The sequence below is a fragment of the Idiotropiscis lumnitzeri genome, chromosome 4 (genome assembly GCF_059441095.1).
Source record: "Idiotropiscis lumnitzeri isolate Australia: NSW breed Sydney's pygmy pipehorse chromosome 4, RoL_Ilum_1.0, whole genome shotgun sequence".
NCBI lineage: Eukaryota > Metazoa > Chordata > Actinopteri > Syngnathiformes > Syngnathidae > Idiotropiscis > Idiotropiscis lumnitzeri.
Genome location: NC_142394.1, coordinates 13,204,671 through 13,229,339, shown reverse-complemented (window position 1 = coordinate 13,229,339; position 24,669 = coordinate 13,204,671). Strand labels below are relative to the sequence as shown.

The 24,669-nt window shown below is 40.7% G+C and overlaps 2 protein-coding genes across 4 annotated transcripts in view; one reads left to right on the top strand and one right to left on the bottom strand.

The window, feature by feature from the left end:
- The window catches only part of LOC148338190 (uncharacterized), an 87,204-nt gene that overhangs the window by 44,500 nt on the left and 18,035 nt on the right, over positions 1-24,669 (bottom strand). For both annotated transcript variants that reach the window (XM_088292859.1, XM_088292861.1), the window contains exon 2: positions 23,301-23,396. The gene's annotated coding sequence lies outside the window, so the exon portion shown is untranslated. The remainder of the gene's footprint in view (positions 1-23,300; positions 23,397-24,669) is intronic.
- Positions 1-24,669, top strand: part of LOC148338192 (A disintegrin and metalloproteinase with thrombospondin motifs 2-like) — a 104,912-nt gene that overhangs the window by 73,763 nt on the left and 6,480 nt on the right. Inside the window, exons 4-22 of one of the 2 annotated variants that reach the window (XM_088292856.1) lie at positions 90-295; positions 9,391-9,474; positions 13,564-13,720; positions 14,888-14,993; positions 15,113-15,256; positions 15,564-15,696; positions 16,437-16,466; positions 17,433-17,546; positions 17,661-17,806; positions 19,020-19,192; positions 20,465-20,598; positions 20,675-20,798; positions 21,419-21,499; positions 21,591-21,754; positions 21,824-21,980; positions 22,078-22,213; positions 22,490-22,697; positions 22,908-23,037; positions 23,909-23,995. In XM_088292856.1, coding sequence (XP_088148982.1) covers positions 90-295; positions 9,391-9,474; positions 13,564-13,720; positions 14,888-14,993; positions 15,113-15,256; positions 15,564-15,696; positions 16,437-16,466; positions 17,433-17,546; positions 17,661-17,806; positions 19,020-19,192; positions 20,465-20,598; positions 20,675-20,798; positions 21,419-21,499; positions 21,591-21,754; positions 21,824-21,980; positions 22,078-22,213; positions 22,490-22,697; positions 22,908-23,037; positions 23,909-23,995 — 2,514 coding nt within the window. The remainder of the gene's footprint in view (positions 1-89; positions 296-9,390; positions 9,475-13,563; positions 13,721-14,887; positions 14,994-15,112; positions 15,257-15,563; positions 15,697-16,436; positions 16,467-17,432; positions 17,547-17,660; positions 17,807-19,019; positions 19,193-20,464; positions 20,599-20,674; positions 20,799-21,418; positions 21,500-21,590; positions 21,755-21,823; positions 21,981-22,077; positions 22,214-22,489; positions 22,698-22,907; positions 23,038-23,908; positions 23,996-24,669) is intronic. The other variant, XM_088292855.1, reaches the window with a different exon arrangement.

The following is a 24,669-nucleotide window of genomic DNA, read 5'->3' as shown; positions in this document are numbered from 1 at the left end:
CAGCGGTGGGTGGACTTTTTTTTTATATACACGGTGCATGTACCAATGTAATACACCTCACTTCATATGAATTTTACATGTGTTTTCAGGTGCAGATCTTGGTGGCCTTATGGATCTGGAGTCTCTCTACCGAGGCGTGGAACAGAGCATCAACAACACCCGAGCAGGACGCGCTCGCAGGCAGAGCATGGACCGAGCCTACAATATCGAGGTTCTGCTGGGTGTCGATGACTCTGTGGTCCAGTTTCACGGGAAGGAGCATGTCCAAAAGTATCTGCTGACTCTCATGAACATAGTAAGTGCTGGTCACGTAAAAATCGGATGTATCCTTATATGCACTCATCCCATCTAGGGTGCCTAAATTCTCAAAGGTGACATTGCTTTTCTTCCATCTCCTCCTTGAATGAAAAAATGTTCTAGTTGAGTTTAACAGGAAGTCACGGCGAGGTCGAAGAATGCTGGCAGCGCAAATACACGCGCTCACACAGACACACACACGCACACACATTCAGACAACAACTGAATGAGGATTCAATTCCTATCCCACATGTTCTCATCTAGCAATCAGCCACGGGTAATCCTTTCTTCTCCATCTGAATATGATGAGATTTCATCTGTGTGTGTGTGTGTGTGTGTGGGTGTAGTGCTAGGTGAGCCCTGTGCTCTGGAGGGGCGACAACATTTCATCAGGCTTTGTGTCCTGTCACCCCACACTGTCGTCATGTCATCTCTTCCTGGCTTTTATGCATATGAGCCAACACGAGTGTGTGTGTGTGTGTGTCGGCTTGAACCCGGCGCGGACTTTAAGCTTCGCAAATTAAACCTGTGGCACACGACTGCGTATGTGTGGGAGTGCGTGCCTTTCTTTTAGCTGTGTCTTGCAGGACGGCGTGCTGTGCAAGAAGCCAATCTCTGACTGCTAAGCAGGTGCAAATTCTGCCACATATTCTTTGTCTGAGGAAGTACACGAGCCGCTCGTCTCTGCGCCTCCACTATTAGTCGTGTGTGAGACAATAGAGGAAGAGAAGGGAATACGCAGTACCCCCTCTCGTGTGCGGGGTAGGCGAGGCGGAGGCAAAGAAAGTATTTTAAACAGCGCATCTGGAATAAATGACTGACAGCGTGATAAACAGAAAGAAGGAAGGGTTGCCTCCCACACGTAGCGTCTCTATAACGCGTCTCCTCAAAGTTTGCTTTGCTTTCTTTAAGCTGGGTGTGTCTCCCTCACCTTTTTTCTCCGCACTACTTTCTGACTTGCATCAGCAGCACTGCTGTAAAGTTAGTAGTTGGAAAAGTAATTAAATAAGCATATTTAGATTTAGTATGTCGAGCAAATATTTATTTACTGTAGCCAATTAAGCCTCATAATTTTGTTTGGCTTTTCATTTTGTTAGTGTGTAATGTTTATGAGACCAATTAGGGCTGTGTTTTACTTCTGTTTATGTGTATAACATCCCTAATGCACTTACTGTACCTACCGTTTCCACCAGGTTTTAATTGAATATTAATTATTGACTAATCTAAACCATATGCTGGTTTGTTGCTGCTATTTGCACAACAAATTATGCCCTGGTGTGTAGGTTGCAAATTCATGGCCCAGGGGCCAGATGTGGCCCACCGCATCATCGAATATGGCCCACTAAAGTTGCTGACAGCAGAACGTGACAAAGCAAGCCAGGAACAATATTACGATGCTTGCCTCCTTCCGTTGCTGATGCAGTGAGGCTGAGCTGAAAAGAAGCAACCCGCTCCCATAAAAATGGACACCATTAAGCTTTGTTAAATGTAGTCATAAAAAAATGCATGAAATCACATCTGAGTTATTTGGGATGATGAATTTTACTGCTTACATAATTTCTTACATTAATTCTTGATTGTAAGTTCAGCCCAATCATGTGTCCCTGTAACAACTTGGAGAGTATCCCAATGGACCCTTGACTATAAGAGTGCCCAAATTGTACGAATTACAAGCTGTCACTTGGTCAATTTTTATCGTTATGCTGCGAGCCAAAAGATCCATTCAGTAGATATATGAGTAAATTGACTTCTGAGCTTGGTCGCTGCACAAAATTCAACTCATAAGTTAAGCAACCACTGTACATTATGTGCGACGCATCTGATATTTGCTGTGTAATTACTTGGATCACTTTGTGTGTCCCAGACTGGCTGCAAATGAAAAGCAAAGGTCAAGAGCAAGTATTTGATTAAGTGTTGTTAACGCATGTGTGTTTGTGCATTAGGGGTGGGGGTGGACTCAGGGTATTGCTGTGTTGCAGGACATCAAAGGACCCACCCACAGACATCTGAATCCTAAAATCTGAATTCTATTTGAGAAGTTCAACTGTAGTTCAGTGCGTGTGTGTGTGTATGTGTGGTGTGGTAATTCTACTTCCCACTCCTTTCCCATGTGTTTACCTCTTTTCTTTATATGCCGCTCTGTTAAACTATTTAGCTGGGATTTCGTCATTGATGACCATGATTAATACTCATCTGGTTCACCTGATTCAAAACCACCTGTTATGTGTCGAATGCTGTGGTCCAACTTGCAACAAACACACGCAAACTTCAATTCTACATGAACTACAGATTTTTCCAATCACAATTAGTGAATCTATTAATGTCCATAGCTACTTTTGGTTAAAGGGACCAGTGAATGGGCACTCATGTAAATAGGTCTGCATGTAAAAATGATGTCAGCACAAAAATTCACCCCTCTGAAAAAACTCAGTTGTGATTTAATATTTTTTATTACTACATCCAGCACACCTTAATGATACCCATGAATTATGGAAAGGGTCTATTTTTTTTTAACCTGGAAGTAAGTAGGTTTTAGGCTGGTGCAGCGTAGTGATGGGCATGAAAGTTCTTTTAACTAAACTGAGTCATTCGAATAAATTCATCAAAAACAATCGTTCAAAAGATTTGTTCCCTCCCTGACTCCTTCGTGAACGCCAACAGCTTGGCTGTATCCCTCCATCCTCCATCTAATGCTGGCTACTGATCGGTCATGACAACATGCAGGTGGCTGAGCTCAAATGAACTGAGAAAACAACGAATCACACGATGAAGTGATCCATTTAGTGAGATTCACGGAAAAATATTTGTTCTTTATGAAGAATAAACCGTTCGCAAACGACACAACACTACGCTCGCTGACGTGGCCCATGAAAGTCTGTCTCTGTGGAACAGTCAGCAGCTGTGTGAGACCCGCCGCAGGTTGGTTTGGCAACATTTCAAAGTTGCACTTTTAAAGAAACAGCGCATACATGACCCGAGTGGGGATGTGCTGAACAGGAAATGGATGGATGGACTGTGAAAAGAAATCTGAGAACTGGAGCTTCAGAGAGGGAGACGACCCGAGTGTGGCTGCTTTGGGTGCGTCATTTGGAGGTGGACAGGAAAAAAAGTAAATCCTGCTAATGCTCATAAATTGAGATTTAATCCTATATATAACAACCCACAAACAAGTCATCTTACGAAAAGCCTATTGGAATGCATTATGTTTGTAATTTAGGGATTTATTAAAGAAAAATAGATCTGCAGGTACTGTAGGTAGGGGACTCGTTTCCTCATTCCTTCAAAAGTGACCATGGAGAGGCTAATCGCTGTGATGTTTTCAGAGTCAGATGTCCACATTGATTTTCTGTCGATTAATCGCCATTTTTGGACATTATTACCGATGTATATGTACTTTGATTTTCAATGGAGAAATTGTGTCCGGTTTCTCCGCTGACTTCCATGGAAAGAGGGAGAGGATATGGCCATATTGTAAAGCAGAAAGTGGCATTTTGATTAATGTCACTTAAATGGTGTCACATTTTTTTCAGCTATATTTGCCAACAATGTAGAGTGACAGTTCGATCACTTAAAATTTTTTTTTTTAGAGAGCAGAAGGTATGTGACTTGTATGCAGTTTTGCGACTCAGCTATTTATTTGCTGATGCTGTGCCATGAGATTTTCTTTCCTTTTTTTTTCTAATCGATACCAAATTTGGACCATGTACTCTAATATCAACTTGTGCATGATGAAGAGATCCACGTCGCTATCTTTAATTAGTCATAGCAGCAACAGTCTTGAATTTACATATGCTATTTATTAAGCTACTCCTGCATTCATATTGTGACAGGAGACAAGTGCATGATATTAAACTGTAAAGCCTTTGCGTGTCCATGAGCGCAAATGAACGTGGATAGCCCCCCCCCAAAAAAATAAATCACCCTAAACTATGACCAATTGCCAGATACGGAAATATCATATAGTGTACAGTACTTTATAGTTTTGTATATTATCAGTGGTGCCTCCTGACAAAAATGTATAAATCGCTGAATTCTACTCGGATTACTTCAATTTCACAACCCAACGTTTTTTTAATTTATTTTATTTTTTAGTTTATTGTTTTTGGAGCTCATTTGAAACTTGTAGCTATATTCATTAGTTGACAAGTGAAGTGAAATGGAGTACACTAGGAGTGCCCCTCAAAAGTGCAATCACACATCACGCCGTAACAGAATCTATTTGGTGCGAAAATTAAGGTGCAGCGGGTGATAATTCACTATATTTAACCTGGATGGAGTAGAATAGAAAACATTTTATCCAACGCATTCTTCAGCTTTATTTAAGTGTATCTCAATCTTCAGAAAATGAAAATTTTAAGCCTGGAGATGACCATCAAGGTGAAGGATTCAATAGCTATGGTGCGCCGTCTGTCTCGTGACCATCCATAAACAGAGACCTTTTGAGAGGTGCTAGAAAGTGTTAAGCGCACTCTCAAGGGATAAGAATAGCTAGTGATAATAAGGGATATGTGTGTGTGTGCGTGTGTGTGCGCATTTGAGGAAAGTTACTCATGTAGATTTCTGTACATTACGTTGACTTTTATGCCTTCACAATACAGGAAGCACCTTTAGCTGCCTCATTGTGATTTTGATGTGCTTGTCTGTTTAACAAGCTGCAAAAGATGTGAGCAGTCAGATTATCAAGTGGTAAGAGGATCCGTGGAAAGGAATTGAAACTACTGTAGGTAATAATAGACTGCTCATCAGCTGGAAGTGTCAGAGCTTTTTGTGAAGCGCTGTCAGAGAGGCAACTCAAATTCTCACTATTTTAAGTCTTCCCAAGTGTGTCCCCAAAAAGATGTAGACAAGCTGTGCAATGCTGCTTCGAAATCACACAGTGCTCGTGCCAGTTTTGATGTGATGACTCACTTGTGTCTCATCAGCAGATGAGATGTTTTTAATGCTTGTTTTGCTACAACAAATGTTCAGCACTTACTGAATATGGCCCACTACATATAAGTCACTTAAGTCTCAGTCAGAAAAGATATATATCTAAAATTTTGTCTTGGTTGATAATCAACCAGAGGTTAGCTATCCTTGCCTTGACTAGCATTTCCCACCGCTTCGGAATCAAACTCTCCAAAGGCCTGATTATCGGATGTCTGTAAAAGAATATCTTGAGTGATTTGCTAAAAAACGGGCCAATAATTGTAAATGACGTGCCTGTTCAATATTTACAATAACAAATTATTGAGTGCGGTCACTGCAGCTTGGTCAATGCGCAGACTCTGTGATTGTGAAGTAAAATGGAACGATGGCCAATTAGTCAAGGCAAGTTTCTTACTCTTTCTCCTTGATGACGATTGATTGATCGAAGTCTAAAATTGGTACGTGTGTAAAAAACGTTTTGGGAAAGTTCTGTTTGCAACGACAGTGTAGAAACACGATCGCTGATTATGTTTTCCTTCTTCTCACATGGCTACTTAATGAAGATAGATTGCACTGATTTATTTTAAGCCTTTATTTTCATATCTGCATTTGTCTCTGGCCAAGACATATCACCTGTTTTTTTTTTTTTTAGTCATTGTATTATGACCCAATGTGGGTGTGAGCTACTACTGGAGATGTGAGGTGCCAGCAGCTAGTTAAGTTCAGATTAAAAGTAGCAACATCTCAGTTCTTCTTTATACCTCCTAAACACCTTTCTAAGCTTTTTAAGGGTCTACTTTTACTTTGATCTATTAACACTGCAACACTAATAATGCAAGGCTGTGCACAGGGATGTACAGACTGATAATTTAACACTTTAGCACATCTGTGTGTTTGAATGCGCCATATTTGCACCACATTAAATGGTATATGCGTTTCAGTATTTTTAATGCACAGAGTTGATTTTGAAGAGTGCATTTTACTCTAAAAAGGCTATATTTGGTTCCATTAAAAAGAATAAAAGTTAAGAGTTAAATATTCAGCGTAAAATTCTGAATCAAATTTCCTTTAAGGATATTAAATGTCATTCACACAGCCTGCAACCCTATTGGTTGCGAGTGTTGAAAAAGTGGCGGAAGTGCGACACCCACATCACTTACTGCAACACACCTGATGACTACTACTTATAATAATGCATTTGACTTTAAGAGCTATTCTAGATCAGCAAAGAAACTATTTCCAACTAAAATAGTAAGAAATGTCTCTTCATAATGCCTCACAAATTAAGATATTTTAGTTTCTGAAGCCAAAATGTTTTTATCCACTTGCTGCTGTCTGTCAAGGTCTGATTCGTTAACGTATCATAATAATGACTAACGAAGATCCTTAAGTAATATTAGTAGTTTGCCTTATCACATTAAACAAGTGTTTAAAGTTACTAAAAAAAAGATAAAATAACAATCATACGTAATTGCTCGATTGTTTCTATTGATTTTTTTTTAACGTATTTAATCAAGTTGAGCAATGTCAAAGTGGCTCTTGCATCCTTAGATTTTTCTATATGAAGTATCTTCTTTTTTTTAAACATACATACATAATGGGAAATTTAAAACTAAGCTCAAAATAAACAATAAACATGCCTTTGCTATATATATATATCACTCTTATAACATTTACCTAAAAAAATCTGAGGCATTTCAAGTGTAGATCATCAGGAAGAAATTTTGTCTCACCAGGGAAACAAGTTGTAGGGCATACATGTGTCGCATACCATTTTATTGACAGGCTAATGAAATGACTGAGAATATTTGCTCATCATTTCCAAAATAAAATATCAAAAGTTTCCACATGCTCCCTGCAATGTCCTTATGTACCCCTAGGGGTACGCATCCCCCTGGCTGGGAAACACTGATGTACAACAATGACAGAAACCGTAGCATACAACTTGAATAAGAATAACAAGCATCAATTATTAGTCCCCCACAAGTAAAAATAACGTGTAAATGAGCCTTCTATAAACAGGTTTAGATCTACCGCTACGTTGCTAACCTGTTGCAATGCAGGTGCACCACTAATGTTTGTCTACATCTAGTCAAGTCAGTCTTATCCATACAGCTCCATTTCACAGCAGATATTTTTCTCAGAGCACTTAACAAAATGAGGTCAAGATGTATTCCTCATATATACAGTTTACTTTTTATACAGTGTAAGAAAACCAACCACACATAAGCAAGTATTTGGCAATGGCTGCAAGGAAATAAAATGCAACAATGGGCACATCAGCCGTATCAAAAAGAGTAATAGTCACTTGATGGCAGCCAATGACAATGCTACTCCAGATAAGACTGACTCTGTTAAAGCACAACTCTCAACTCATCTTTAGGCTGTCTGTTCTCAATTATGAAAAGTGTTTTTAAACTCATAACATAACAAAGTATGTTTTATGTTTTCCCTTTGTCTACATTGTTCTGCTCTTATTCTATGATTTATTAATCTCTGTCAGAGACCTCTCCATGATTTTCTAAGCCAAAGCCAATTGTCCAGCAGACAGGGAAGCGCCAATAAAAAATTCCATTGGCTACAAAATCCAATCCCTGCTTTACTTCTGACCATTCTTTTTTTTTTTTTTTTTTATCCATCCCTTGAATTGTTGAGTGTTCTTTTATGTATTTGTACTGCTCTGTCCTGTGCACAGCTTGAGGTCAAAGAGACCCATTTTGTCTCATAGGCTAATTACAGTTTGCATTTATTTTGGTTTCACTTGGGTAAACACACACTTCCAGATGGAAAGTGCTGTTTCCACTAAAACCGCTAATGTTATTTTAGGGATTGTACGGAAGTCTATGTACAGTTTGCTTTCAAAACATTTGTCTGGATTTCATCATTTACCATATACACATGTTAACACAAACAAGCTTTAACCAGACAATGGAGTCATGCTGATGCAATGCAGTAAATCAAATCCAGCCATTTGCAAAAAAACAAATGATAGATCTTTTGGATATTTCCAAACAGGCTGCTAAAATTTCCACACACCAGCATTTAGGTGCTTGAAGTCTTCTCTCTCATCCATGCAAATGCTTCTCCACAGCTCAGTTATTCCCTAAGAATGCATAGTTTCCTCTTTCCTTTAAAAAAAAAAAAAAACTCTCTCTCTGTTCTCAGTTTGGCACTGTGTTTCCCCACTCTTCATCTTGGCTCTATTCGAAGCATTCCTCAATTTTTTTTCTCTTAGCCTTCCTGCGCTGCCACTGATTGTTTCTCTCCCCTAACCTTGTGTGCACGTGTACCTGCCATCTTGTGTGTGTACGCGTGCGTGTGCGTGTGCGTGAGTGTGTGTTGCGCTCTGCAGCATGTCCATCAGCCATCTCATTACGGCTGTCTGTTTTTACATCCCTTTGCCTCATTAGGCACCACACACAGCCACTAAGATCAGCAGGCCATAACTCCCACACCAATTTGCCCTGTGTTTATGCATTGTTTTGTCTTTTGTCGTGTCTTTTTTTTAACTGTTTCTTGTTGCATGTGATTGTTTTGTGTGATTTAAATGACACTAGTGGTGCAAGTTAAAGGTTAAGAAATTGATATGTTCATATGCACACATTATGCAGAAACTAAATTAAATGTGACTCTATAACTGAACCTACTTTCTCAAATGAATAATGGAAAGGGATAGTAATTATTGGTTTATACACACATACACACACACACACGCACACAGATATATACATGTATATATATATTTTTTTTTTTTTAATCAATTAATTAATTTATTTATATATTTATATTTAGATAATGTGTGTATAAAATATGGATCGGTTCACAAGATCTATTGTAGCGTTAGGATCTTGGTTTTCTGCTCACAGTTTTCTGTTTGGTTGGGTATAAATTGACTCTTGGCAAAAAAAATCTATGTCTTGTATATTTAGGTTAAAAGTGAAACTGAAGTCTCATTTGGCATTAAACATGATGATGTTCGGCCTTCAAGTTTTATGGGACTTTGGTACTTCGCCCAAAGTTTTGCTTTGGGCGTTCTACTTTTATGTTTTATAAAATATGATTAATTCACATTATATCAGAGAACAAATTCAAGGGAAGACTTAAGTTATTTAAGTATCAAAAAGTAATTGGTATTCTGATTACATTTCAGTGTTTTCAATGAGACTCTTGCCTTCCTGTCCGCAGGTGAATGAGATCTACCACGATCAATCTCTGGGGGCAAAAATCAATGTGGTGCTGGTACGGATTATCATGTTGGGCTATGGAAAGGTAAGACCCGAGACAAGCGCTTCTTAAACTGTGTTCTTAAAAAGTGCAAACCTACACATGGGGAATGGCTCGCCCATAAATCAAACATGACCAATTCATTATTCCTCCCAACCTTAGCTTTTGGCACTTAAAGCACTTGTATGACTGTGACGTATCACATAAATCCCTAAATGCAGCAGCATTTCTAGTTCTCGAAAGCTCTTTTCTAACATACAGTTGCACAAGTGAAGCAAGGTATTCTCTGCAAAATATTTGCGGCTAGGATGCACAACTTTCCACCTTCACAGCTTTTTCAACATAGAAATGCGCACCGTATTTTTGACTATTGTCTCCGTGAATGCTTTCCACAAAGCTTCTTCCTTATAATACGCAAAGCAATGTGAAAATAATTCCGCTCTTGTTATGCTTCTTCACAGGAATTAAAATTGTTTATACAGTCTAGAAAAATACTGCTGTCAGAAAAGTTGCTAAATATAGCAACCATATCGCTGTTGGTAACACTGACAGTCCTCCCTCTCTGACTGCAGCCATGTTGTTAAGTAGTTCTGAGAGCTGGTGGATTTTTTTTTTAATTTGGTTAGGTTTCTTTCTGTTAACTCAATCATGTTTATATTTGTCACCTGGAATCCAAATGTTTACTGCCACCAACAAAGCCCTTTCTCATTCTTGCTTTTGTTGTTTTATAGCTTTAGGCAGGGGTCCTCAATCCTGCTCTCGTGGGCTGGTGTTTCAAATGATCAGATTCAAATGATCATATAATCAGCAACGTCTGCTAAAGCTAGATAATGATCCTGATCGGTTGAATCAGGTGTGTCTCAGCTGGGACAGATGGAAAACAGGCAAGGCAACAACCCTCGGGAATAGGATTGAAGACCTCTCAAAAATATTAGCGTCACAGTTCATCTTGACATGATTTGTTTTTACAAAAAGATTTTTTTTATCCCACTTTTTGGTCAGAAACCGGTGTTTCTGTAACCAAGGGATGTTCTACTGCTGATTCCTAAACAACGGGAAGGAACTAGAAACAATTCTTTTTATCTGATGAAAGAAGCTCTAGATTTACTTCTGGTAACTTTGGTACCTTTATTATCACAGTAAACAATATTTTGTGTATCAGTCAAAATGTTTTAAATTGGTAATATGGGCTACCCTTTTTTAAAAACAGCTGGCAATGTATGAGTTAAGTCATGAATATTTCGGTTGAAATGTTAAAATAGCTGAATTTCCATCGGTTCGCACATGGCAGTTAAGTTTAATTGGCGTTGGGAGTACGAGAGGGTCCTTGTAAAAATATGTCTACCCTGAAAATGTGTCCCCGGACAAAAAAGGTTTGAAAACTGCTGTGAGACACAATGTGTGTTCCTGGAAACCGTCTTTTTTAAAGGGACTAGGTTTGATACAAGGATATTGCTACGGTCACTTTGAATATCCACAGTAAGCATAGCCAATTCTTTCATACACATAAGCAAGCACACAGACACACGCAACGTTGCCCCGAAGCCTGTTATTCCAGTGGACTGAGCAAAAGAAGAACTAAAAGCATGGGGAATCTCGAGGGAGTGTTTTCAAGTTGCACGCCTTCACAGTTCAGCACCAAAGCACACAGAAAACTGGCCGTTATGCAATCAGCCTTCCTCCCAGTAGACTGCAGCACAGAATCATGGGAAGTCCAGCCAAAGATAAACAATCAATGATCAGAATCTCTCATTCATAAACAGAGAGACGAGACAGAAAGGGCTCGCGTCCGTAACTCGATCGGCCTGTAAACGCAGAGCATAGGAACAAAGTAGTGATGAGTTAAAAGAAAGTTGAAGCGCAAAGGATTACCCCATAGGATGATAACGGCCATTATAATGCTGGGATTGCTGTTCTATGATACGGTGATACACTTGTCCTTCTGTAGCCTTATCTTTTCCTCTGCTACCTCCATGTGCACAGTCCCAATGGAGCCCTGCGACACAGTCTCACGCGCACTCACACACACTCACACACACATACATCAGTCATTCCCTATTGCAGCTTTAGCCAAAGCGCCGGCTGTCCATCATCCCCAATTACCGTGGCAACCGAGCTGCACCCAGACAGCCTGCAGATTGGCTGTGTGACCCTGAACACGGACACACCCTCACACAAGTGCAATAGACTCACAGAATGCTATTAAAATTTGATTTGGAAAGAAAAGAAATATCCCACAAGCACTGAGTGTCAAATGTTTACAGAGGACTCCCTACTCGCTAATCGCCGTCTTGGGATTTTTATATTGTGGACTATATCGTTCAGTCAAATGACAAGGATTCAAACACTACTCAACTTAATTACATGATTGCTGTCACATAATTACAACGTCGCGGCTCAACGTCAGATGGTGGACGTTTCATAATAAATTTTGAACAAATGAATAAATTATAATAACGTAGTGTTGTTTAAAGATTTGTGTATTGTATACAAATGATACAAACAAAACACTTTATTTCCATCTGTGTCATTTGTTGTTCTGTTTATATCAAATATATTTTCACTCTACAACAGATGTATTGTCTAAAAATAGAACAATACACTCGCATTGGAAAATACATTTTCTGTATTGGCAAAATGCATCTTGGGGTATACAGTAATCCCTTGTTTATCGTAGTTCATGAGGACAAGAACACCCTGCGAAAGGTGAAAATTCACAAAGTAGAGTTGACGCTTTTCATTTTATTATTTTGGGGGGGATTTAAGCCTCTATTATTCCGTTGGAACCTTCTAAATTCTGACACAACAATGTAGTAATGCAAAATGAAGAAGAAATACTCAGTAGCAGTCTGTGAGAGGAACTTGATCTACAAGCCAGGCAGCAGACAATTACGACAGAACGTTGGCTAATACATTAAAGTTTTCATTTTTATCCCAAAATGGTCTCACATTAACTCCAATCAGTTAGTGCATTTTAGCCAAAGGTGCAGTCCTACTGGATTAATGGACTTTTAAAACCAAGAAAAAGCACTGTCAATGGAAGTAATCATGGTTTAACTTTCGCTTTCCATAATAACCTCAACAAGAACCTTTGGATAAAATGCAACGCAGATTCTAGTAAAGGTTTGAACCACTTGAACTTTTTAGCTGCGAATGTTTCATCGTTCTTGTCTTGTTGGGTGAGCCGTGCTTGTCGAGTAGCTGAGTGTGCTCCGCTCACAGTTTCTGAACACAGCTGTTTACTATCTGCTTATCCACCTCAACTCTGTCTAACTGAACGGCACATTTGAATAAGGTTGCGAGTTTCCGAGCAGAGTGGCGAGACACAACAACTGAATAGGCAGGGTCATCGCAACCAGTCAGCTTTGTAGGAGAGGTCGTGGTTAATCATCTCTTTGAAACAACGCGTTTTCCACAATATGGCTGCCGATATGGCTGGGTTTTTTCTTTTTATTATTTTTTTAGATGAATATTTTGAACTAACCAACAAAACACTGAAGTCGTAAAAAGTGATGCGCGAAGTGGCGAGGGAACTCTGCATTTGATTTTGTATTTACCACTGAACTGTTTGAACGTTGAACTAAATTTTCTTGGCGTTGTCTTGATTTGGGATTAGTTGAAGACCTCCTTGAGAGACCTTTTCAATATAAGTTCGATTTTATGCAAATTAACTTAGAATAACCGAAAAACAATTATTCTGGTGAAATGCAAACAGTAATCAGAGATGGCTGTGTTCCTGAATTTCTGACAGTGATTGAAAATATCTTTAGTTTTTTTCCTAGCACGAGGTTTTTGAGATAGTTGAATCTGTGATTTTTTATTTAAGTTTAAAAATACGGATTTTACCATGCGTTGTAATTAAAGCTTCCACCTCTTGCTGAACCAAACCCTTATTTCATATTACTAAATATATTATTACACATTATTTTATTTCTTTCCATTTCATATTTATTATTAAAATCATCTGGATTGGATTGGGTGGCGCTTGTATTCTCTGACTACTTGTATGTCTCTGAGAAATGTGCAGATGTATCACTAATAAACGTAACACGCCTACAGAGTCAAAGTTAACAGCAACTTTTTGTGCGAATTAAATTTTCTGTCACTGTGTCTGGGTTCTATTTGTCTCCGCAGTCTATGACGCTAATCGAGAGGGGGAACCCTTCTCAGAGTCTGGAGAACGTGTGTCGCTGGGCCTTTCTGCAGCAGAAGCAGGACATAGGGGACGCAGAGTATCACGACCACGCTATCTTCCTCACACGGCAGGAATTCGGCCCCACGGGCATGCAGGGTAGTGACAGACGACACACAGAACGCCATCTGATGAACGTATTGCACTGTACATTCAAACCAGAGTATTCAAACCGCTTCCTTTCGCTGCCTCACGCAGCATAGTGCACTGTGGCTTTGGCAGTCGGTGGTTTTGCGTGCATCAGAGTGCGAGCTAACAGGAAGGCCCAAGGGAGAGTCGTCTAAAGGCAATGGCCTAGCTACGCAGAAGCCCTTCAGCTGCCCTTGGGCTCAGCCTTCTGCAGCAGAAAATCAATAGACAGAGCAGTGCCAGAAAGAGCTCCACAATTAGAAGAAGCATAGGACACACAGGGAGATGAAGATAGAGACCCTTTAGCGCTTAGCTTTAGACACATAAGCACACAGGTTTGTGCTTGTGTGCAAAGTACAATTTCTGCTTTTTTTGAGAACTGACACAGCGAGACTTCAAATAAAGTCAGTCATCGTTCTCATATGAATCATTTGACGGAATTGAACAATTCACAGTTCTACTTTGTGTCATGTAAATAATGTCTTTTTAATGATTGAAGAGAGTGCTTCTTCTTTTGCACAAAGTACCAGTAAAAACTAAAATATTAAGCTCGCCAAGTATGACCATAATGATCAACATTGACATACAGGAGAGTAGTAAGCCAAAGTTTTGTTTAGAAATTAGATGTTATTATGAACATATTCCCTTTTTTTAAAAAACATTTGTACTGACACCTCAATCTACAGGATGGTTTTATTTTTTTTAGTGAAAAAAATAAATAAATTAAACATCCAGGATTTCTTGCCATGCACTGGCCGACGGCTGAACCCATGGTCTTCGTTTGGACCAATTTTAAAATCCATCCACAGATGCGAGCTAATGCTAAGATAACCGGGGCGATTTCATATTCCGTGCCACTTGCTAGGAAGGAGTGAAAGGCCAGCGGTAAACAAAGACATTTTAAACAAAACAAAAGCAATCTTGCACAGCCCTCTTGACAATGCTTAAGGCGGTTTTAATTGCCAATACTTTGCTTATCAAAATGATTGGGACAACATAAATTCTAACAAACATGTCGTGTGATGCCGTGCAGTTCCACACCACAGCGAACTACAACAGTGCTTTTCAAACAGCAGCAAAGTTACAGGCAATTTTTGACACAGCGTTTCATGTTTTACTTTGTTTCATGTTGTGTAGGATATGCTCCAGTGACGGGCATGTGCCATCCAGTAAGAAGCTGCACTTTGAACCACGAGGATGGTTTCTCTTCTGCCTTTGTTGTAGCGCATGAAACCGGACATGTGTAAGTACCTCGTCAGAACGTTATGTTCTGTACTTGCTTCATCTTTCCCTTCCCTTGCCTTCACTAATGTTCCTCCTGCGCCTTTATTACCACTTCCCTACGCCGATGTTTCGCCACAGGCTGGGCATGGAGCATGATGGACAGGGGAACCGCTGTGGAGATGAGGTGCACATGGGGAGCATCATGGCCCCGCTGGTTCAAGCTGCCTTCCACCGTTTTCAGTGGTCCAGGTGTAGCATGCAAGAGCTGGGACGCTACCTCCAGTGAGACTTGCATACACACGAATATAAACCTAACAAAAATCTGTATTATGTTGTACGTTACTGCTTTTAATACATTATACTGTATATGTGAAAGTAGCTGACATTATGACACAATTCAGAGGGATTTTAATACTTGCATATTAAAACTGCGGACTGCACGGTGGCCGACTGGATTGACTGGCTGGCAGTCCAAGATTTAGACCACCGCACCGTTTACTTGAAGTCAGCTACGCTCGGCTTCAGCAGGATAAACTTTCACCCAACGCTTCCAAAACAATAAGACATCTCATCCGATTGTCTTTCCCAGTTCCTATGACTGTCTCCGTGACGACCCGTTTGACCACAACTGGCCATCGCTGCCGCAGCTTCCTGGCTTACACTACTCCATGAATGAACAGTGCCGGTTCGACTTCGGTGTGGGCTATACCATGTGTACTGCGGTAAGAGAGCCCCCTTATTTCAACTAACACGGCTAGAGACACTTCTCCTGAACTCTTATCAGTCTGTCAGTTTACAATGTTCCTCTTATGAGAGCAGTTTTAAAGGTAGATAGTGACATCTCATGTACAGTATTCCCCCGGTGTATTGCGGTTCAAAGGTCAAGGTCAAATGTGGTAAAAAACTGTATTTTCTTTCAATTTTATGCTTGCGATTTTTTTGGGTGCGTTCAAATGGTTAGAATATTTTAAGAGTTGTGTTTTAGTGTGTTTATATATTTTAAAATAAGTGTCTTTTAAACGTAGGTCTCTTTGAATGGGCGGGTTTGGAACGCGATAAACGGGGGTTCACTGTACATTGTAATAAGGATGAGGGCCGCATATGCAGTATACACCTATTCACATTCTTCTGATGTCCTCTTCTTTTCTCTCCCGGCCACTGGTGGGATTGATATCTTGCTTAAAAGCAGGTAAATCGGTTTTGACAGCTCTTCCCAACCTCTCTTTTGTTTTGCAAATAAATTTACAATCTGTTGATTTATATTCCAATAATTAGTTTGTCAACGCAGTTTTCTTTTGTAAATACAACATGGTAAATGAGCTTCAGACTGCTGCAAGCATCTTGCAACTCTCGCCGCTCGCTCTTCTGGGACGCTTGCTTGATTGACAAAGGGTTTGTTCAGGAGCTTTTGCACACTTTGCTAGATTACCCTCTATTCTCTTGTCAAACCCATTCCCTTCAGCTACAAAAGGCAGGCCTTTCAGGAACGCAGGTAAGGTAACCACAACTTCCTGAGGACATTTGGCTCTTCGTGTTTTGATTTATTTCATTTTATTTGTCTTCTGAAAATGTGTAATGTTGCTCTGTTCTTTCATTTTGTTGCAATCGTACTTTGTCTCTGTTCCACCCATTGTCATTTTTGGGACTTCGGCCTGCAGGATTCTAAAATGCCTGTCAAATAACTACAAACCCTGCAACTTTTAAGGTTTATAAGATGAATCACAGAAAAAAAAAGGCCTTTAAATCATCACATTGCTAGCGGGAAGGGCCTCCTTCGACTGGCACGCTCTATAAATGAGTGGAAAAGGTCTGAAAGATGTCTTTCCCAATAAATGGGAAAAGGACTGAGCCAGAACAGAGGCAGTTTTTCCCATGTTTCACTTCAGCTTTTAGGATCCTCCAGCCTGACGTCACTGATGATTACCTATCACAGTCTGGCCATTAATTGTGACTCACCCTCTGACCTGCGGGTCCCACTGGGTCATGGTGAGTATTGACATTACTGGAGAGGAGGTAGAAGGGCATGGACCCTCAGACACTGGTCTGTAGACACGTATGTGGTGTCTTTATCATTGGTTTACATCAGACAACGAGGGGAATCGAGTCCCTGGTCTTTGTGTGCAAGGCCACTGAGATATCATCTTTTTTTGGGCTCTTGAATCTTTTGCCCTCTGACCTCCCTTACGACTTATACAACAGGCCGTTTTATTCAGAGAGTCCCTTCTCTCGTGCATCTTTGGCTTAGTTTGCATGATTGGCTGTATGTTTCTCAGTGGAGCGTAATGTGCAGTGCAGTGACAGTGCAGGGTTACTGTTGTTGTTGTTGTGGTGGTGGTGATGATTATTCTTCACGTTTCTCTTTTTATGATCTATTTTCAGTGTTAAGCTTCATTCCAACTTCCGGTCTAAATACTTGGTGCGAATGGTCTCAAGGGAAGTATTTCTTTGTCCTTTGCAGTATCGCACTTTTGACCCATGCAAACAGCTATGGTGCAGCCACCCAGACAATCCCTTCTTCTGCAAAACCAAGAAAGGACCGCCTATTGACGGGACAATGTGTGGAAATGGGAAGGTAATGAGAAACTTTCTCGAATGCACATTTCCTATCAACCTACCATCCCGTGTATTCTGATCAAGAAAAATAATTTGTCACGTGCCCATTACTTAGTACATTATGGTCTTGCAGCATTGTTTTAAAGGTCACTGCATCTGGCTGACGCCTGACATCATCAAGCAAGATGGAAACTGGGGTTCATGGAGTGAATTTGGACAGTGCTCACGCACATGTGGTGGCGGAGTTCAGTTTCGCACACGCGACTGTGATAATCCCAGGTATGGAACAACACTTTCTCCTGATGACATTCTAGAATTCTGAAATGTTTCATTTTGGATGGATTTCAAATAAACTAGGAAAAGGGAAATAATGGAATGGAAATAAATTGGATTCTCGAAAGTTGTTGGCTCCAAAAAAAAAATAAAAATTCAAAACAATTCCAAACATTTATGTACAAGTAATGTAGCCAATAGCATTTAAACACTCCGGGCCCAAATATCCTGCCCAACGCAAGTCTAGGGCAAAGCGCATGCTAACTGTGCAAGTGGGTGGCAATTTCTGTCTTTTGGTATTTTTGTTGAAGCAAGCCAGTAGAAATGGCCGTTTGCGCTGTTGTGAGAGTGAACTTAGTCAACTTGATTCCCGGCCAATCGAAGCAGCACCTCTCATTCCCTTTAAATTCAGGGCAGGACATTCTAATAATCGCACATTCTACATGGGAGAACCATAACGGACTCGCTGGAGGACGTGCATGAGATCAGAATATGTCTAGAAGGAGCTCAACTCAATGTTATTTATAGAGCACTTTTAAACAACCACTGCTGCATTTATGTAGTAGAAATGAGTCATACAATAGCAAAGACAAAAAACTAAATATAAAAAAATAATAATAATAACGTAAAACCAACAAACACCACAAAACACTAAAATAATACAGAGCCTCATGCTGCACAAAAAGCCAAAGAATAAAATTGCGTTTTAACCAGAGTTTTAAATATGGGTAGAGAGGGGCAAGAAGAGCTCCACTTGCACATGATGTAGAGTTTGAAATACATTAAAATGTAATGATGCATTCAATTTAATTTATCTTTACACTAATTTCAGAGGGTTTGATGTGTGCTGTCATCATATTGGTGAATAAAATACGATGACATCACCCACACATTGCGCAGAGCAGAATCTATTTGGCTGTGCTTCAGTCAATACCACCAAAATCGCGTTACAACACCGGACTGAACAAGACAGAAACAGAGCAAAGAATAGGACGGCAATATAAAGCAGAAAAGATGAAAGCACTTTTACCAAAATCAGTCTTAGTCCAGGGAACGTTGAGCAGAGAATTTTTAGACTAAAATGTACTCTACGAAATAAACTGTGCACCATTTCATATTTGTGTGAACATTTTGGAGAGTTTTCTAGCAACATTGAAGACATCTTTGAAAGACTTTTTATAAATAGCTCCAAACCATGAATGAAATTATCTTCCACCAGACCAGCGAACGGAGGCCGCACTTGCGTAGGGGCGACATACCAGTTCCAGATGTGCAACACCAACGAGTGCGAGGACCTCTACAGTGACACGCGAGAGGAGCAATGTCATGCTTGGGACCCTCGTTTGGAACAACCCAGCAACAAGCAGTGGCTGCCCTATGAACACCCAGATGGTGAATATTCACACATATCCTCGGAAGGAAGATGAAGTCATGTGGTTAAGCGAGAGGCTTAGTGATGATGCACTGTTTAACAAAATCCCAAAAAAGAGGACTTAACACATAATTTTTGAATGTGGTCGTTAGATGGTTATATAAATGTTATGTTCCAATATGGTCATCCACATCTGGCCATGATTGAGTAAAGCTCCGAGGTATGACTACTCCCTCCCATAAAAACACGCCGTGTCTTTGGAAAGCTCTTTAAAAACAGTTCCCTCTCTCTCTCGCCACCACATTCCCTGACGTCATTCGACCTTGGCCGACCCCTTCGTCTTGCACCTGTTTCTGCTTCCATGTAGCTACTATCACTTGCTGGAGAGGGACACAATTTTAACAAGACTTTCACATACATGCCCGCATGGCAGATAACTCCATATTTTTGTAAGGCGTTCAAAAGGAGGAGTCACGATCCTCCTGACAGGTATTAATATTGTCATCCAACCAAAGGGAAGCACTGACAAGTGCTGAGCTGTCAGTATATCAACACATTTCCTCTTTTGCTAACTACTTGTTCTCTTTTCATTGTCTAAATGCCATATTTTTTTTAGCAAGGCTCTCAAGTCTCAAATAACTTCTGCATATCGGCTGAATTCCATTCATGGCTTGTCATCTCTCAAGAAACAGATAGTGTGCGAAGAGGAATGATGGTCTGCCATGAACTTGGATTTTATTGGGAAATGTTCGACTCCCTTTTCCCCAGGCCAACAGAAAGACGGAACTTTTCTGGAGCCAAAGTGCCAGGAAATCTCCACATTTTGTGCTTCTCCAAAAGAAACAACATCTAATCATGTTACTTTGCAAGAACAATTCGTTGCAATTATTCTCAACTGATGAGTTGTTGACCCATTTCGGATCGGATTTTGTTTATTGTATTTGTTAAGAAAATACATGGGAAGAGGACTTTGAAAAAATGTGTGCTTTTGTAGCGCAAGATGACTTAATTCTGTTTCCGCCACATACTGTAATCTGCAACAATTGCACAGCTGTTTCTGACACACTCTTACAGCCACAAGTCTCTCCATTAGTGTATTCAACACAAGGAAGGAGTCATGCTGATACTTATAAGATGAACTGCCAGGTTTCATCCTTCGGGGTAGTCACGTGTAGTATGAGTCACACGTACACACATATCAATGAAACGTAACAACGCTGGCTCGTGTAAAGCCCATTCAAGATGAAAATTTGCTTGTAAAGTGAATGTGTTTTACATATTTCCGCCCACAGCAAACAAACGATGCCACCTGCACTGCCAGTCCAAGGAGACGCGGGACGTGGTCTTTATGCAGCGGATGGTCTTGGATGGCACGCGTTGCTCGTATAAGGACCCGCACAGCGTGTGTGTGCGTGGGGAGTGTGAGGTGAGTGATGTTAGGAGAAGGACTTGATGTGCTAATGTGAAAGTTGTGCTCAACTAGTCGCTGTCCTCCTGAGCAGAAAGTGGGCTGTGATGGTGTGGTGGGCTCCTCAAAGCAGGACGACAAGTGCGGCGTTTGTGGAGGGGATAGCTCGAGCTGCAAAACCTTCAAGGACACAATCACCCGCACTGTCAAGAAGCAAGGTAGAGGCTCAAGGCCAACTCGAGTTTCATCAGAACAACTGTCGCACTCTGATGTGTTTTGGACTCATTCTGCTGGACTGAACCATATTCAGCTAAAGGTCGCCCTCTAGAGGACTAATAGTGACACTGACACTGTTTTCTCAGAGAAACAGTTGCATGAGTGCTCAATTTTTGAGCTGTATAAGTTGTAGGAGATGACTCCTCAGCTGGAATGTTAAGAGACATCTTTTTTTTTTTATTTACCTCTGCTGTGTTTTTTGGAAAATGGTGCAACGAAGCAACTGTAATGCGGGCAAGGAGAGATGTACTTTGCATGGATGTGTTCTTATGGCAAAACAAAATATTTATATTTAAGCTTAATTGTGATTTCCAACAAATTGCCATCAATTCCCCGAGAATCAGCACTTAAATTTTCTGACAAACATTTCAACATTTCCCAGCTTAACTTCTCATGGAAATTTACTGGAAACTTTGACTGGAAATTTACCACCTCTTTGCAAATTTACTCCAAAGATATTGTTTCAAGTAAAATGTCTCGCTTTGCTGTATTGGCTCAAGCCACTTGTTTCAAATGAGCGTTAAAGTTATTGAAGTCATGAACTACTTTCATATCATTTCAGGTTCCCTCAAAGTTCTTGAAATTCCCAGAGGGGCGCGACACTTGCTGATCCAAGAGCTGAAATCTACCTTGCACACATTTGGTATGGATGATATACTTCGCTTTGAGCATACATTTCAATATTCACAGGTGTAATTGCTCTTATTCGTGTGTTTGTTTGTTTTTTTTGCCAGCTGTGAAAAATGTGGCTTCAGGACTGTTTTTCATCAATGGAGAAAATGAATACCCTCAATCAAGATCGGTCATAGAAAAGGGAGTAGAGTGGGAATATGAAAATGACAAAGACAAGGAGACAATTCAGACTACTGGCCCTCTCAGACATGGAATTCTGCTCATGGTATCTAGTTATTCATTTCACTGACTTATTTTGCTGGAGTGTCAAAATAAAAGTTTTTTGTATCCCTAGGTGAAATTACATGGTGATGAAGAGGTGAATTTGTCCTATAAGTACATGATGAACATGGACAGTGATTCTGCCATCCAAAACAACATCCTGGTGGAGGACAGCGCCTATGAGTGGGCTCCTAAGAGATGGTCCTACTGCTCCAAGCCATGTGGTGGAGGTACAAAAGCTAAATGCTACTATCTGCGCGGCACTGCTCCTTCTCCACATGTATAGTTAAGTGTAGTCAAGCTTACAGTATTTTTGGGGTTGCGCAGGGAAACGGTACCTGCGATACGGCTGCAGAAGAAAAGTGGACAGTAAGATGGTCCACAAGAGCTTTTGTAACAAGTCCAACGTGAAACCTCGAGGAGACACCCAAGACTGCAACCAGAAGCCTTGCCCTCCACCCATGTATGTGTAATACCGAACTACACCATGCAATGTACTCTCTCTCTCTCTCCCTCTCCCCCTTCTCTCTCTCTCTCATATATATATATATATATATATATATATATATATAACAGGATAAAACCACAAACTAATATCAATTATACACAATTCTTAACCGTAAAGTCTTTGTTACTCAAATAAATGTTATTTTTGTAGCACACGTTAAAAGGACAAATCAGTTTGGCTGTCTACTTGTCCAATTTCCAATCCGCATGATCTTGAAACTTCTCTCCTCAGTTGGGTGGCAGGAGAATGGCAGAACTGCAGCAAGCCATGTGGAAAGACAGGAATGCAAGTCCGCTTGGTCAGCTGTGTCCAACCGTCGGACGACAACAGCACCAGATCTATTCATAATAAATATTGCAACGACGACCGTCCGGAGACCCGCAGGTCTTGCAACCGACTAGCCTGTCCCACTCAGTGGAGGGTCGGACCATGGTCCCAGGTACCGAATGTAAACGTTATTAAGGAATATAGTCATCTTTCAATGCATAATATTGCATATTCAAATGATAAATGGGCATTAATTTGTGTAGCGTTTTAACACCATCTCCTCGGGCGACTACTGAGGATGCATCATCAGGAGCTAGTGGGGGGTTCAGTATTTTGCTCAAGGACACTTCATTTCACGGATATACTCAATTTGTGCTTGCAGTGCTCAGTGACCTGTGGTAACGGGACTCAGCAGAGACAGGCTGTGTGCCACACCAGGGACAACACCATTGGGCTGTGTCTTGACAGTAAACCCGACACTATCAGAATGTGTCGGATGGATCCATGTCCTAGTGAGTAGCAAGAAAACCACCATCCCTCAGACAACATAAGTGCTGTTGCTTTAGTTTTATCGGCGAACAATAGAACATCTATCATAGCCCAAACAGATTATGAATCAAACAACATCATTCACCAAAAGAACCACTCAGTGACTGGTTATCTCATTTAAATGTTCTGGTAGCATGCCACGGTCAAGGGACGAGCATTCCATATCAGGAATTAATTAGTTAACTTTGTCCGAATTTCCACCACATCAATTGTCTAATCAACTAACCTTTTGAAATCGAAGTTTCGGCCCCTGTCAGGTCTCCCTTCCAAACAGTTTACCCCACATAGCATCTTCTGTTCGACTGACGTTTCACACAAAGTCCTGTGGAGGAGAAGAAGGCTTGCCAATCAGAGACATGTTCCCTTGTGAATGTGAGACTTTGCCTAGCACCTTGCTGAAACAAAATGATATTTAGTGAATATCTTATTTAATATTTACCATCTTTTCATAATCACTCTGCTTTGGTCAAAGGAAATGCTATAGGCTTTGTTAACCAATGTCGGCGGGAACGCCTTGGAAAAGTAACGCCCAACGCGGGTTACAAAGGTTATACTGTTTTGTTTAGGTGGTAATAAAGTCATGTGTTTCTAAATTTATTTTTTTAATATTATTATAGTTGCTGTGACCACAAGAAAAATCCTGGGTTCATGAAATTAAATTAATTATTTCATTTTTTTTTTTTTTTAAATTAAAAAAAATATTTTTTTAAATTAATTAAAAGCTTATTTGAGATGGTGAACTGTCGTAACGGTTTCACTTGGATTTTAGTTGACAAACACAACACAAGGGATGTTTACGCCTTCCTTGACACCAACTCCTCCTTTCTTTCACAGAAGGCTCATCAGACCTCAACAAGAATGGCAACATCCTGATCCAGTGGCTGTCCCGCCCCAGCCCCAACTACCACAAGAGCTCCTCACGTAAAACCTCCCTCTATAGTTCCCAGCCTGGCCTCCACAGCGGCAGCCGCAGCTGCATGTCTGTTTTCCACTGGGCTCTCCCCATCTCTGTCCTTCTGTCTCAGCAGGGCCGCCCCCAGCTGGCCCCCTGAGGCACCCCTCCCCTACGTCCTGTGCCTGTGCCCGCATCCAAGAGCGAGCGGCAAAGCTTTTGCTTCTCTTTTGGGGGAGGGGGGGCCGGTGTTGTCTCTCTCGCTCTCGCTCAACCTGTCTGAGACGGCTCTGACTGGGGGAGGTCTCTGGCTCCTGTGTGTGCAAGCTGGTTCTCTCTTGCTCTGTCTCTCTTGCTATCTCTATCTCCTGTGTGGAGCATTGTTGTTGTAACCGCTGGCCAGTTGAAAACTCAAAAGATCAAAAAAAAAAAAAAAAGGAAAAAAAAGAAATGAGAAGGAGATCCAAGTGACAAAGCCAACAGGTTTTTTCTGGGCACCTTCCGAGTGTCAAAGAGCGCGTGCAGGGGCCTCCACCTGCATTTAGCAACCGTGTTTTGCGCGAGCTATCTGCGTGTTGTCATGGGTTACCACTTGGGGGATACAGTTGTGCTTGTTTCTTTTTATAGCGCACTGTCATTGTGAGAAGAAACAGATGTGAACATAAACAGAAAAGGTATATAAATATCTATATAGAAGAAAAAA